The sequence below is a fragment of the Chaetomium fimeti genome (genome assembly GCF_033439085.1).
Source record: "Chaetomium fimeti strain CBS 168.71 chromosome Unknown B0H64scaffold_3, whole genome shotgun sequence".
NCBI classification, from domain to species: domain Eukaryota; kingdom Fungi; phylum Ascomycota; class Sordariomycetes; order Sordariales; family Chaetomiaceae; genus Chaetomium; species Chaetomium fimeti.
In genome coordinates this window covers 1,649,031-1,664,013 of record NW_026944331.1, presented here as the reverse complement: position 1 = coordinate 1,664,013, position 14,983 = coordinate 1,649,031, and the positions used below count along the sequence as shown (strand labels likewise).

At 56.3% G+C, this 14,983-nt stretch overlaps 4 protein-coding genes across 4 annotated transcripts; 2 read left to right on the top strand and 2 right to left on the bottom strand.

The window, feature by feature from the left end:
* Positions 1-487: 487 nt before the first annotated feature.
* Positions 488-2,465, top strand: B0H64DRAFT_117778 (concanavalin A-like lectin/glucanase domain-containing protein). The gene is made up of 3 exons (XM_062797893.1): positions 488-941; positions 1,004-1,309; positions 1,363-2,465. The coding sequence occupies exons 1-3, from the start codon at positions 692-694 to the stop codon at positions 2,328-2,330; spliced, it is 1,524 nt and encodes a 507-aa protein (XP_062660599.1). The 5' UTR covers positions 488-691; the 3' UTR covers positions 2,331-2,465.
* A 2,032-nt stretch (positions 2,466-4,497) lies between these two features.
* B0H64DRAFT_117704 (uncharacterized protein) lies at positions 4,498-7,326 on the bottom strand. Its single transcript, XM_062797892.1, has 9 exons — positions 7,257-7,326; positions 7,125-7,198; positions 7,030-7,062; positions 6,915-6,956; positions 6,550-6,849; positions 6,263-6,490; positions 6,166-6,202; positions 5,100-6,103; positions 4,498-4,998 (listed from the first exon to the last, which is right to left on the bottom strand). Exons 2-9 carry the CDS (start codon positions 7,157-7,159, stop codon positions 4,749-4,751), a joined length of 1,929 nt encoding a protein of 642 aa, XP_062660598.1. The 5' UTR covers positions 7,160-7,198; positions 7,257-7,326; the 3' UTR covers positions 4,498-4,748.
* A 1,908-nt stretch (positions 7,327-9,234) lies between these two features.
* On the bottom strand, positions 9,235-10,580 carry B0H64DRAFT_391294 (uncharacterized protein). The gene has a single exon (XM_062803461.1). It carries the CDS (start codon positions 10,180-10,182, stop codon positions 9,562-9,564), a length of 621 nt encoding a protein of 206 aa, XP_062660597.1. The 5' UTR covers positions 10,183-10,580; the 3' UTR covers positions 9,235-9,561.
* A 2,256-nt stretch (positions 10,581-12,836) lies between these two features.
* On the top strand, positions 12,837-14,078 carry B0H64DRAFT_117628 (uncharacterized protein). The gene has a single exon (XM_062797890.1). The coding sequence runs from the start codon at positions 12,927-12,929 to the stop codon at positions 13,821-13,823; it is 897 nt and encodes a 298-aa protein (XP_062660596.1). The 5' UTR covers positions 12,837-12,926; the 3' UTR covers positions 13,824-14,078.
* Positions 14,079-14,983: the final 905 nt, after the last annotated feature.

Below are 14,983 nucleotides of genomic sequence, written 5' to 3'. Positions count from 1 at the left end.
GCCAAGTGACATCAGGCAATCCCCATCTATCTCGTCCAACGACCGTGCCTCTCCTTCATCTCTCCCTCCGAATACCATCCCGCGCAACCTTTTTGTGTGTTCTACTCGCCTTCTTGATTTTTCGTTTCCTTTCATCTTTCCATCTTCATCTTCCTGTTCCTTACGCATATCGACGAGCGGGCGGTGCCTTCCTCTCCCATCATTGCTATTTCCAGGTTCCTTGCTCTCATCATTCGTCATCCCCTCGGGTTTGCTTGGCTGCGGTCGCTCCCCGCCAGCGTGACACACCGTTGGGGTCTGATCGCCCACTCGACGCCTTTAACAGCTGGGACTTGCAGCGTCTCACGAAATCGCAACGAACCACACACACGATCGCCTTTTCAGCTGCGCTCGAGCAACACTTCCTGCGACCGCTGCATCTCGGGAATTCGACCCGGACGAACGCTTCCTTCGCGCGACAACTTATAACTTGTGATTGCCCACGGGGTAGGAACTGCGAATCGTCGCATCGCAGGAAATTGCCACGCCCGCCCTAGCGCCGGAGGAGGACATTCGGGGTTGGGTTGAACCTGGCGATCGTGCCATCGTTTGCTGCCTGGCGGCGGCCGCGGTTCGATCGGGTACCAGAATCCTAGGACCTGAGAAGCGACAAATCCCTTTCCAGATCCGGCGGTCTTGATCCTCTTTCAACATGGCCAACTACAGCCCGGGGCTGAATGGCATCGTCATCGGCCTCTTGTCGTCCTTCGGGTCGGCGATCCTGATCCTTACCATATTCCTAGTCTTCTACTTCTTCCGATACACAGCGTCCGGACGCATATTCCTCGACCGCATTGGTCGACCCGGCGAGTACGATGACGAGCAAGCCTTTGCGCGCGAGGAGGCCGAGGCCCTCGAGACGATGGATGATATGGAGAGGATCGAGTATCTCCGGGCCAAGGGTATGTCGATTTGGTCCCCGGCCTACCTTGGTCGTGAACCCGTGCTGACAGACGTCGAACAGCCTTCATCGCCGCGAATCCCCCCGAGTCCGTGCAAACCGACATCTCATTATCACAATATCTAGCCATCCAGGAGAAAGGCGTTTCAGCATGGGAGTTCGAACCAGAGCTGGAAATCGCCAACTGCTTTGTGGAGGCCAGGACTGAAATCGAGTTCTTCGATTCCGAGTGCACCGTTATGAGCAACCTACCCGTCCCGAAACAAAACGACGTTTACTACTGGGAGGCAAAGGTCTATGAAAAGCCCGATAGCACCTTGTTGAGCGTGGGAATGGCCACCAAACCTTACCCACTCTTCAGGTTACCAGGTAAGGAGTAGTCGTCCCGTTTGCGCCGAGCAGTCCGAGGCTAACAACAATAGGATTCCACAAATCTTCGGTTGCTTATATTTCGAATGGCACCCGCCGCCACAATCAACCTTTCTACGGCACCCCCTATGGCCCCCAAATCGTCCAAGGTGACGTTATCGGCGTCGGCTACCGACCGCGGACTGGGACCATCTTCTTCACACGAAACGGCAAGAAGTTGGAGGACGCCATGCACGGATTGAAGTCGCAGAACTTCTTCCCATCGATTGGCGCAAACGGACCGTGTATCGTCCACGTCAACTTCGGTCAGGCCGGTTTCGTTTTCATCGAGGCCAACGTGAAGAAATGGGGTCTTGCCCCCATGACGGGTTCGTTGGCGCCGCCGCCGCCTTACGGTGTCGAGGCAGATACCGTTCTTCTTGCGACAGGCACGAAGGACGGCTTCACGAATTCGCCAGCCCGCGGCCACCAGTACAGCCACTCGGCTCAATTATACGGCCGGGGCCCCAACACCTCAGATCGTGGCCATACCCGCTCCAGATCGGGCAACTTCCGCATGCTTTCCCCGACAAGTCCGGGACCTCTCCGCAGTCCCACCGATATCTCTCTCGCCCACCTGGTACCAACAGAAGACGACGGCGAACCCAGCGGTAGTGCGACCTCGCTCGGGAACGCCGACCAAGACCAGGGCCACCAGCCAACCGTCGTCGGATTTGGCGTACACCATCCGGACAACCGGCCGCCCCCAGAATACACTAGCCCCGAACATTCCGATGCCGAGGAGCCGGACAGCCGGAGACAAAGCAGTGACAACGAGAATGCGCCCCTAATCCGTCTGACTAGGAGCCGCGGGGCGTCGTCGGCTACGGCCAGGAGTAGCACCACCAGGTCGACCCCGCCGCAGGCTCGGGGACCGCCGAGCCCTCCGATCCCTACATACCAGGACGCGATCCGACAAGGGGCGGGGAGAGATAGGAGCGACAGTGCCAGGAGCGCAAGAAGCGCGAGAGGGTCGAGGTGAAAAACGTCACAACTCAACCCGGTGTTGGTGTTTTCTTCGGGAGCAGTCGAATCGAACGGAATTATATACCCCTGGGACAGGCTCTGCTGTCTGTCCCCAACAGAAGTTGCTGGTTGGGTGGTTTGGTAGTTTGGTGAATGGCAGGAAACAGTATAGGCTGGACACGGAGTTAAGAAGCGGACGGGCATTTGAGGCTTTGAAATTAGGAACACGGTACCATGGCGTGGTCACGCTACTTTCCTTATTGTCGGCTGGGCGGTGTGGTGATACTTACCTAGAGTTGGTAGTTTGGGTTCTTCTTGGTTCAGCAAGCGGTGAACGGGGTTTCACAATGCATGGCGGGTTCCCTGGCTTGATACCGTAACATGGAATCAAACACATTCGGTATATACTAAGGGTGTATTGCACTTGCTGTGATCTAGGAGTGTTTCAGGCCTGTCTTGCTCCCAGGAGGACACTCCCCTGAGTCCTTCCCGGGTTGTCTCGTGATGGCATCTCACCATTCTTCATCCGGGATTGGGACTTGAACAAGTACCACATAAAGCTTGGGAAGAAGCTGACGATGGATTATGAGCCCTTAACTTAACGCTTCCCTCCGCCGTGTCGCGTCTTCCTTATGTTGCCAGGAGGAGGCAGCTGGGGGTGGAATACGAGATGGGAACTCAGAGCACCACAACCGCCCCCGGCTACACATATCATCATCTTCACTCCCCGAGTAGCTTGATCCCAACCCTCGTCTGGGCAACGCTTTCCAAAGCACCCATCCCCAGATGTCTTAGGAAGGCTAACCCACCCAACCGTATCTTGCTCACAGTTTCAATCACTATCAGGCCGAGCCAGATCCCACATATACACCCCCCCATTCTTGACATGGCCCAATACAAAACCAGTTTCATACCAGCTAGCCGGGCAGCTAAGCGGGGTGTGATAGACAAGTCCGGCTTCTATGTTCCTCAGGTCCTATCTTCTCGATAATCTAGCTCTAATGCCTGGGAAACAGGTACATACATACCCGAGAGCACCCGTCCGGAACTTTTGCACAGGAGGCTATTGTAACTCTTTGTTTTATGTCGTGGCAATCCCGTTGATTCAGGCCCCGTTTCGTGGGCATTAGTTGGGATTTATTTGACTTCATAGCACAGAAAACTAGCTAGTGTTCTCACTTGTGGCGGAATGAGTCTGCTAACTCCATTTCCCTTCGCTCTCCGTTTTACACGATCATCGCTCTGATCTAAGGGTGCGAGGATGATCTACTCCGAAACTGACCGGTTCAAATCGGTGAGCATCATCACCATCACTATGATCGGGGACAAATTCGAGATCTGCATTAATTACCTCGCCAGCTTTGTCTCAACTGGGGGCAGGGGCGACGGGAAACAATAAGCGGACAGGACAAGGTCATTTACCGAGCCTATCGAGGGCTGGGGCAGTGGGGTATTGTGTTAAGCAAGAAGCACTTAAAAGCCAGCAAGCGAGAGAAGATGTATCCAGTATGCACCAGAGAACTCAGATGATCCAAGCCAGGCTAGTTAACTAATCCTTCACTTCTCGTACAATTAATTAGATGGTATGCTCGCCAACCCAAGGGGTTGCGCGCCCATGCACAAGCCGCCCCCATGGGCATATTACTTCCCTCCTCTCCCCCACGTACTATATCCAACACAAGAGTTTGTGTGTGCAACAGGATTACAACAACAGGCCGATATAAACGCCGCCCAATGCAACCAGAAAACACCATAAAATCCAAGAGACAAATCCACGTTTTTTCCCCCAGACAGAAACCGACCGGACATCCATCCCGTCAACGGCCGTTGCTTCCCAGTCCTCCAAAATACCAATAATCGAAACAAGAGGAAAAAACAAACAGCTAAACCAAGCCAAAACAACAGTCGCTATGCAGTTGGGTATCGTGATCATCCGTAAGGAGCGAAATTCTATGCCGATGAAATGCCTTTCATCATGGTACAGTATGTGTATGTGTCGTCAAAGGAGTGTCTATCCCCCCGTTGGGGTATGATTAACCGTTCCGATCCGCGGAAATGCTCAAGGAAAGTCTATAGTTTGTTGCGAGCGGACCAGCCGGTGTAAACAAGGAGCGTCGTAAGTTGGGTATCTTATTCGGAATGATTGCCGAGACAAAGGAGCGTCGTTGCATCGAGATGCAAAAAATAAATATTAGGGTGAGATCGTGGCAGTCGTAAAAAGGAGTGTAACACGTCATGATAATGCCGTGGGGTTGCTGCTGTCTCGTCGAGAGTTGCGCGTTGCGCGCGTGATCGCTAAAAGGAGGGTGGTGTACAATTGCGTCTGTGTTGAGGTGAAAAAGGCAGCCAGCAAGCAGCTCGGATGCTTGACAAAAAAACTAGGAAAATGGTCGTAAAAATTCGTAACCAGGTGCGGGGACGAGAGATGGCGCGGCTACGCGCCCTTGCCCTTCCGTTTGTCCTGGGGGCTGGAGGGCACAGAGAGCATGGTGTTGGCAGGCATGCTACTGCCCTCCCGGGTGGCCAGAGGGGCAAACTGGGAGCTGGGCGACTCGGGAATCGGCAGAAAGGACTCCTCGGGGGCCAGGAAGGGCGAAGGGGCAAGAGTCGGGTGCTGGGTTGGTAACCAAGCGTACAGATCCTCAGGGGGCGGGCAATCCGGACTGGTGCTCAGATGGGAGGGCCTGGTCGTCATGGTTAATCATGTTTGCCCTTGCGCGACGCGGCTAGCAGCCCTTGGTGCAACCCGGATTAGGTCCACACGGTCTGGATTGGAGAGACGAACCCGACGCCATAAGTGTTGGGACCGCCCAGCATGGGTGATGTAGCCGTATAACCGTAAGTGCCATTGTCCTCGGCGTCGCTGTAGACGATTGGGGACCCGTCACCAAAGTCGCCATAGGTGCTCGAAGCCGGACTGTAACCCCCATACGACGGACTGGGAATGTTGAGGTAGTGGGGGTTCACGTACGGCGACGACAGCTGGAGCGGGCTGACGGCGTTGGCAGGACCAGACTCGGGAATGACAGACAAATCCTCGGTGCTGTAGCTGAAAGCCACGTTCTCTCCGTACGGCAGGTACTCGGAAGACAAGTTGGCCGACAACATCAACGGCGAGCCTTCGTTCATATAGAAGTTGGGCTGGTCGAAGTGGTCGAACTGGGGGAACGACGGCGTGCGCGCAGGCTGGACCCATCCCATCCGGGAGCGGAACTCGTTGACCGTCTCGATGGGGAACTCCATCAGGTTGAGCGGGGTCTGGAGGTCCCCTTCGAGGTGGCCCGAGTTGCGGATGGCATAGAGGCGGCGAGCAATCTCCTCGACCGGGCCGATGGTCATGCTCCCAAAGTACGCGGCGCCGATCTCGGGGAAGAGACGCTCCATCAGGAGGGCGGCCGTGTAGTAGTGGGCAATCACGACGAGGGCGCTTGGCGATGCACCGTTCCGCTGCAGGTACATGACGGGCAGCCAGAACAGCCAGGTCCGCAGGGGCTTCAGGCGGTCGAACTGCTGTGCCACCGACAGGGACGAGGTGACCTTGCGGGAGCCCTTCATGAAGGTGATGAGCTGGGCGACCGGTTTCGTGTCTTCGCGGTTCTTCTTGAGGAAGGCCTCGAGCTTCTGGAGCTGCTGCAGGACGCGCTGGAAGGCCTCCATGTCATCCTCGCGAGGCTGGCTGGGCTGATGGTCCGGGGTGGGCGAAGGCGGGGCGGTCGGGAAGGTGCTGCTCTCGGCAATGAAGTCGCCAAACTGCGACTCGTGTTTCCAGGGATCCATGGCCTCGATAACCTTTTTTTGCGATATTTATCAGTGTGCGTTCCCGGGCCGGTGGTGTACCTGGTGCGACTTACAGATGAGGTTCCCTGCATGAGTTGGGTCCAGCTCCGCCTACCAAAGCAGGTTAGTCTCCTGTCGGAGGAGTTCGGATAGGCGCATTATATTGCTTACCAATCTGTGGCTTGCCACGAGAGGACCAGCGAAGCGGCCAGGACGGCATCCGACGTCTCCCGAGAGAAGGTGCTGATGGCTTCCTGCAGTCCCTTCAAGGCGACACCGCGATGCTCATACGCCATGTTTCCGACGGCTGGGCAGCCGGTCAGGTATGCGAGATGCATGGCGGAGAAGGCGAGCAGGGCGTGCAAGACATAGCGGTGGGTCGCGCCGATCCTGATTATTCTAGAAAACTCGTTAGTACGGGACAAGCGCGTACCCGCGTTTTAAGCGCCAAGCCTTACGTAGGGATCTGCTGGGTCCAGAGGGTGAAGTCATTGGCGTCGAGTTCCTGCATCTGGTGGCTGATGGAGGCAACGTGGTGGATCAAGCGCAGGTCCTCGAGGGTCAGAAGCTCGGGTGCGGGCGCCGGATAGATGCCCAGGCTGGGGAACGGAAACATGCCGGTGCGGCGCCACTGGTCGATGGTAGCCTCGATCTCCGGCGTCCACATCAGGTCGGGCTTGTCGGGCGAGCCAGCCCTGTCCTCGGGAGCGGGCACATCATTGTACGGGCAACGGATCTTGTGCTTGGTGCAGTTGCGGCTAACGGAATGTTAGTAAACCAAAGGCCCAGGGAGCTTCTCAGCAGGAATCTCGGGAGTTCATACCACTGGGGGAAGTTCTCATCACACCGGATGTGGCGGCGCTTGCTGTAACGAGCTTGTTAGTACACCATAATGTGACGAGCCGAGCCATAGCCTTGTGGGTGCCGCGTTGACCTACCAAGTCTCACATCCCTTCCGGGACTTGGTGTGGCTAGAAAGCTGTCAGCAACGGGGAACGAGAAAGGGTGTTTTTGGGTTCTTTCGCGAACGCACCTCCGACGAGGGGGACCACCACCGGGACCGGCCATTATTACGAATAGGGAGGTGGAAAGAGATTAACGAAAGAACTGGGAAAAGCGGTTAACAGTTGGAACGCGGCACCGGTCGAGGAACGGGCATGCTAACATGAAGTAAACACACGACGTGCCCTATGGGCGACGGGATAGCGAACGTGGTGAGGGTGCGGTGGGGGAAGGCGAGCGAGCAGGACGTGGACTGTAGAGTACAGGCGCAGCAGCGTGGAAGCCGGCGATACGGAGGAGGAGCGAGGTCGATGGTCGATGAGCGGACAGTGGTGTTGTTGGGATGGAGAAAAACAACAACACCGAGCTGGATGGTGCTGATTCGGGAACGCGAGCAAGCGAGCCAACTCTTTCTCTCGTCGATCCTCGAATCTCTCTCAAGACCGTCTTCCGTTTCTCGGCTCTTCCAGGCTCTTTTCCTTTCCCCTTTCAGCGGTTCCCGTGAACAGTAGCGATCGTGTGGATTACTCCTTGCGTCCCGAGCGGTACAAGAAGGTTTCGAGCGAGAGTGGGTGTAGCGAGTGAGCTAGGCCTTGCAGTCAAGCATCTACGGGTTGTGAGGTTGCAGATGGTTGTATTTATAATTGCATCACTGAAAGGCGGCGGGAGTAGCGAGTAGCGAGTGCTTCGTAGCGATTGGCGATTTGGGGAGGAGGGGTGGTGGTTTTGGGGGGTTTTCGTTTTCCGAGATCTTTCCAACACAGACAAAAAAAGAAACAAGCGAATGACAGGAGTCAACGAGGACTTCCTAAGGGTGGGTTGCTAAAAAGCGAAGGTGAGTTGTTGAGGTACAGCGAGGGGCCGGAGCAGTTGATGATGGTGTATCTGGGAGACCAAGAGAGGAAGAGATGGGGCCGTTGGGGGAGCTGCACAGTTAAATAGCGCCCATGCGCGCTGAGTGGTGGGCAGCGTGGGAAACCACCCACCGACGACCCACCGAGCCAAGGGCATTTGCCCCATCGGGACAGCAGGGCGGCCAAGACTGGTCCCAGTTGACACACCATGTGCTGGCGGCCCCACTGCGACTGATCCCAGTCGACGCCCTAACACGCCCTAACGGGTTAGGACAGCCGCGGAATAAAGACGGAAAAGCGCGAGACCGGCTGGAGCAGGGGACCTCTGGACCGATGATGATGATGATGATTTGCAGCAACCGGGCGGGTGTGCGATCATCGATGGAGCCTGACTAATCGCGGCATTGCTCGCATGGGGTACTTGAGAAAACGGGGAGCCAGCACCTTGGGACGGCGCGGGTACGATGTCAGCCCTGCGACGGGGAGGGAGGCTTAGGTTTTGCTGGCAACATCAAGCGGGATGGAGGACAAAGGAAAGTGGACGGACGAGAGTGGCACAGCATCGTAGTGGCGGGAAGGGAGCGGGATGAACAAAGCTACCTACCTTACCTTGCCTTACCTCCGCTTGACATACATTCACACCACCCCACGTTCGCGAGCTCCCGACCTTACCTACCAAACTCTGGAAACACGTCGTCATCGATAGGTAGCGTCGGTACTGGACCAAGCTAGTATAGCTTGGCTGCTTGGGCACCTTGTCAGTCGGTGCAAACTGTTGTCGGTACGGCCAACGGCCGCCCGAGGGTGGCCGATTTCCGGCTGTACCGAGGAACAAGGAAGGCAACCGGCGGCGTCTGGAGCGGCTGTGGTCACCTGGTCAGTGGAGGTGCTGGGTGCTGCCTAGGGCCCGTGCAGGATCTCCGTTACCATCGAAGAAGCGCCGTGGAAGCCACTTCGCAGTCACGCAGCGTGCTCTGCTTGTTCATGCAGGGTATTGATGAATGTGCGTGCCGTGGAGGGTCTTCCCAGAGGCTTGACCAATGTGATCGGCATGCGGCGTCGTGCAGAGACAGTGCAGCGAGGGATTCCCAAGGAATCCCGCGCAGCGCAGCTGAGAGTGTCTTCGAATGTTACGTTAACTTGGGACGGAGCCAGACAGGCGTGTGAGCGTTGGGCGCTCCTTGGCCCTACACAGACAGTCGCATGTTGTCTGACAGACGATGAACGGTTTGTGGAACGGCCACCTCACGTTGGCCATTGGTTATTTCCGCTGACACAATGCCATACCTGATATCCATCCTCCTCAAAGTCTCAAAAGTGTCGAGCATCTTCTCCCTCCTGCCAATAATAGGAAAATTGCCGATTTGGTGTTCTTGCTGGGTCAAGTGGACGACCTGCAAGGACCTGCTAACCGACCGGGGGCTAGCCCGTTGGGGCGGAGCACCACCATTGAGTCGCTCGCTTGTTGTTCTCTGTGACTGGTGGTCGGGCTTCACGCCGCAGAAATCCGGGGTGGTGGCCGCCGTTGCCGTGAGGAACCCCACGTCTGGACAAATTGACGGACCGTCAACACACTTGACAATGAGCAAATCGACCGATGTTTGAGTTTCTGGCTTAGTTGTTTGCGCGTGGCTTGCTGATTGTCTCTGGCCGCATGTTCGGTGAGAGAGAGTCGACAGTGTCTTTTTTCTTTTCTATGCATGCGTGCGTGACGACCATGGAAGTTACAACCCAAAACTCGCCCGTCGAAAACTCGATCATCATCCATACCGACAACGCGCGTTCATGAAACTGACATTGAATTGGGAGCAAACATAATTCTCTGTCTTGAAGACCCGGACTCGAGTGCCGAAGCGCACAGACGGCGCGGTGCAGGAACTGTTTCGTTGAGTCGTCTGAGAATGCTGCCCTGTCGAGTCTGCTTGATGCGGGGCTCAGGCCATCAGGGCCTGTCGCGTCGCTGCTGCACCTTGTCGGCAAAAAGTCCCAGGGGAGCAATGGCCAATAGAGTTTGGGTTGCTGCATGGCCATGCGGCCAAGGCCGCACCAGAACCGCATTTCTGGCATCGTTGAAGTCGACGGCCGGGGATACTCGGCTGTGGCCCTCCGTCGCGAGGATGGACAAGGTTGCGGAATCTGGGGCGCGCGAAAGGTCCTCTCGAGCGTGGGACGACGCCGCGACTGCCGAGATGCTCCCTCGTCATCGCTCAGCCATGGCGTCGGGAAGTCTGTCATTTGCTGAGAAGCCGAGCTGGAGCCCAAAAGCTTTTCGAAACCTCCTCCGAGAGTTCTCCAGATCCACTTCCACCTCGGCCGTCTCTGCCATTATCGACCGTTGTCCGGTGGTAAGATCCCCAGTCTACAGGGTGCCCTTCGGGGCGGGGCCGAGCATCGCCCCGAGCCGAGCTTGGGACACCCATCGCAGGACAGCCAACGGAGCGCTCTTCAGACAAAGGAGGCCGCGCCGATGATGCTGCAGGAGTGTACGGTGTACCGGAAAGAATGCGCCGACGGGACTCGCCCTCTCCAAAGAACCCCACCAACCACCGGGCCAACGACGAAACCCTGGGAGAGAAAACCCCATCTGAAAACCTTCTTCACTCCGCACCTTGAGCTTGTCGAGTCGGCCCATCGCAGGCGTGCTAACCCCGAAAAGCGATCCATGCACACTGCCCTGCGAGATGCTCGTCCCCTGTCCCCGAACCCTTGCGTCGATGGCTGGTGGATCGGGGGTTTTCTGAAGGCGCCTGCGCCCCTGATTGGCCGATGCAACGGTTTTCTCGTGTCCATTTTTGGCTTCCCGCGTTGAGTCTCAAGTCCCTGCTCGAACATTGCATCTTTCCCCTCATTCTCCAAAATCCTCCTCCTCGATTCGCATCGAATTCTCATCAAACGCGCGCGATTTGGCTCAACGGGCTGCTGGTCTTCCGTCCGAATTGGAGGGATTAACCCTGCAAAAAAAGATGAGAACCCCGATTTTTAGCATGACAAGATTTACCCCATCAAGCGACCCTTTTGGAAAAGGTGGAAGGCCACTCGTGGACCATCTTCGGCAAAAAGGCGGAGGCGTCTGGTCTGAAGCTCCGTCTCCACACCTCGTCCGCTTGGTGATGCTTGGTGATGGGGCCAGCATTCACCGCTCTCCATCCTGCCCCACACATTCCCCGATTCTGCCAGACTTCTTCCCTTCAACGAATTCCCTTCCCCTTTGGAAGGCCGGGGGTTCCCTCAGGCCGCTTGGGCCGCTTTGCCGTGACGCCGCTACTTCCGCCGCGGGGGAAGCTTATGCATCGCCTGGGGAAGGCGTGGCCATGATCCCCCTAGGCACTAGCATAAGTCGGTAACTAACTGGATTCCCTCTGGGGCGAATCGTGCTTTGCGGCCAAAGTTCTTCTTTCCAATGTCTCAGTCCGTGACTCGTGGCGACCCCAGCGCGTGAATCGCCAGTGAATTCCACAGACGGTGGCTTGTCCGAGTCGGGAATAGCCTGTTTCTATTCTCGAAGATAACCTTCAAGCATCCCTTTCCTTCGCTGCCCTTCTCCCGGCGTTTCTCCACTCTGACGTCGCTTGCCATATCCGGCCGAATTGGACAAAAAGAAGGCGGCGGCAGCCAATCAGTTGTGTTCACCGAGCAACAGACCACTCACAACAACCGATCTCCTGCGATACCACTCTCTCGTGGCTTTTCCAGAGTATTCGACCCCCACTCTTCTCAACTCGGGCCCGCCCGCCGCCCGCCGCCCGAGGTCGGATTTGCCGGGTGGCCGGTTCGAAGCAGTCCCGGTTGAGATGAGATGGTTGTTGATTTTGCACCGAGAACCACATTACCGGGTCATTCTCCATCGGGCATGACTAAGGCGTCACCAAAATCAACCGCGATGGCGACAAGTGATCTCTGCAAGCAGTAAAAATTAGAAGGTGGGCTGATCCGGGAACCGGCACGGTGCAGACGGTGCAAGTCTTTGCCGAGGGGAAGTCCACCCGGATCACCAGTCGCAACTGAAAAGAAAAAATACGCCAATCACGAAGGCTTGCCGTCCTCCGATCGAAGGTCCTTTTCCTCGGCTTGCATCAACCCCACCATCGCTTTCGCTTATCAAAGAATCTTCGAACAGGCGATCCAAGAGCAACAGCCGACCATGATGCCAGATTGACGTTGAGATCGAGGCTATCGTGACATGCTATACTGTGTAATCCCTAACCATCCTCGCTTCGTGCCGCATGGCCCAGGCCTTCTCGCGGCTTCTTCAAATTCTCGAAGAGGGGCAGTTTTGTCATTCGAGAAGCACCAACGGCCAAGCACATCATGATAACCCCACCCATCCAAGCGGCGGGCGCTGCCCATGCTGCTACCCATACATTATGGACGCAGACACCCACGGCCCACGCTTTCGACAATCACAGAGTACTACATACATGCATAGTTGCCAGCATGACGTAAGGATTCATCCCCGGCTGCCCAACGGTACAAGGGCAAACCACATCCCGGGTATCGACTCTGAGTGGCTCTGCTATTTATAGCCTTATGTGGTGGTTTCCCCCATCGGGCCGCCCAGGTGAGTGGACAGACCAGGTGATGGTGGTGAGCTGGGCGCGGCTGAGATTTTGTGACTGTCGAATCCCGAGCCTCCAACACTAATCACCATTGCCTGCACGGCATCATGGCCAATGCATTCTTCTCCCCTTACTCATCTCGTTCTCGCCTTGCCCTTGACAATATTGCACCACAGCCGCCGGAAACTCACCGGTTGTTCGTTCCTTAACCAATTCCGGAATAGCCTGTGACCTGTTCAACGCCCAGCGTCCTCGATGGCAAAAACAGGACCGTAAGTACCGCGTGTAGGTACAACCCAAAAGACCCACCGCCGGGCAGGTTTGCCTCCCCCCCCCCCCCCCCCCCCCACCTCATGTGTAAGCTCCCACACCCCCGGGCCCGAACCAGACGGCTGGGACAGACACCGGCCTTGCCGGCAGAGCATGGCTTTTCCAGACAAACTCATACACACGGAAGATGAGTGTACGGCCGACGCTCTCCAACCCCAAAACCACCCGTCCGCCGCCGCCACCCTCCGCCAGCTCTCTCGGGCGGCAGGATCCGCCCTTAGAGGGGGGGGGACTTCCCCTACATACCTTGCACGGCAGGACCTGAGACCAGCAGCTCACAGGGCAGGCATCCCATTGGCCGCCCGGCCAGCTTCTGCAGACACATTCGCCGCTGCAGACACATTCGCCGACATATCTACGTACATCCATACACAAGTACACACACAAGACACTTGTCCGACCCGGCCCAACGTTGCCTCACGCCACCACGCAGGCAGCAGTAGTTACTCGGTACAGCACAGCACAGCACAGCACAGCACAGCAGAGCACCGCGACGCGCAGGGACGATCGTCTGCCCTGAAAACGGAAAAGAAAGATCCTGTCAGACGCCAAAGCGCGGTGAGGCGAGCAGGGCGGAACGAATCCGCGGGAGGGAGGGAGGGTGTAGTCTGTTTTTTGCTGTTGCTATTCGGCGGGCCAGCAGAGAGAGAGAGAAAAGGCCCGAGTCGAGTCCTACGTGTAGGACGTGACGCTGCTGCTGCTGCTGCTGCTGCTGTCGCTACTGTCGCTACTACTGGAGGAGGAAGAGGAGGGGAGGAGGATTACACTTACACTGCCTCGCGGGCGGCGTGGGCCGATCTGAGTCCGGCTGGTTGCGTGCGGTGGTTGGAGATTTTGAGATTTGGTGTCCCCCCACGCCCACCCGTTCCTGGATGCATCGCCATCTTTGATGTGGCGGTTGGTGCAGATCTGGGGGGGGGGGGCGTGTGGCTGTGGTTGGCTGGCCGGCCCGCTGTTGTTGTTTTGTCTCAGGGGGACAGAGGATGTTGATCACAGAACGTTACATCGGTGTTAAGCGGCGGGTGTAAGCAGTATGTTACGGACATAGGTTTGCTAGATGGGATGTTGGAGGGGGCTTGTCGTCCAGTTTACGTTGTAGGAAGCAAAGGCTGAAGTCGTTCTCGGTTTGTAAAGGATCCGAAAGATCGACGGTGATGCATCAAGGATTTCGATCCCGAATCGATTGACTAAATCGGGTAGGTAGAGGTAGACTACATATGTCCACTACATAGATGTCTCGGTAGTGGTGCGCCCTGCTGTTGTTACCTTGTGGCTGGCTATGACATAGCCTATCTCGTTCTAGTTGCCTTCCAGAATGCAGCGGTGCCTGTCTTAGTTATTCCTGGCTCGAGTGCTGCCACGTTTCGGGAGTTGAAGATGCACGTCCAGAGCATCCCCTTTGTATGTAAACAACGAAAAGAAAAGAAATATTAAAAAAATAACTAAACAGAAATACCGACAAAATGGGAAGATAGGGAAGAGAGACAAAGAGCCCAGAGAATGGAAGATGCAGTGTTATTGGTATACCACTCTAGCCCCAGCAGTTTATTTGCCTGCTGTTACCCTTTCCTTCGTCCTAACAAATCCCCAAATTGTCGAGCCCTCCTCCGTTGCATCGGGATTCCAGTTAATTACACGCCAGCATCTCACCTAACAGCGACACAGCAATTGGGCTATCCATACCCGGCGATCAATTTGATGATTGTTCTTGAAACGTTACAATCACTCACTAGTGTAAACAGTCGCAATGCGCATCATGTTGCTATTTACATCATCCATACCCTGACTAGCCTGCGCCGTTGCGAACTTTACCCGGGGTGATCACCAAGGACCATGGTTAGTGAGCGGATGGGCGGACCCGGAAATCGAACCGGGATCGACTTAAACGTTGAGGCCCAGCCGATATCCGCCCTGCCGCCTGCCTGTTTTGGAAACATTGCCTGTTTGGGAAACCTCAAGGGACCTGGTGATCGCCAGAATCCACTTCAGCGCCAGATTTTCGCCGCGCTAAACCCTGAAACTGAATCCCTTCCAGATCGCTGAGGAATTGGCTCAACGGCCTTTCCGATGCTGTGTGTGGAAGGAATACCGATTAAGGAGAGAGTGCGACAAGAGATGGGGGCGTTCAATAGCCCGTTAGCTAAGACCCG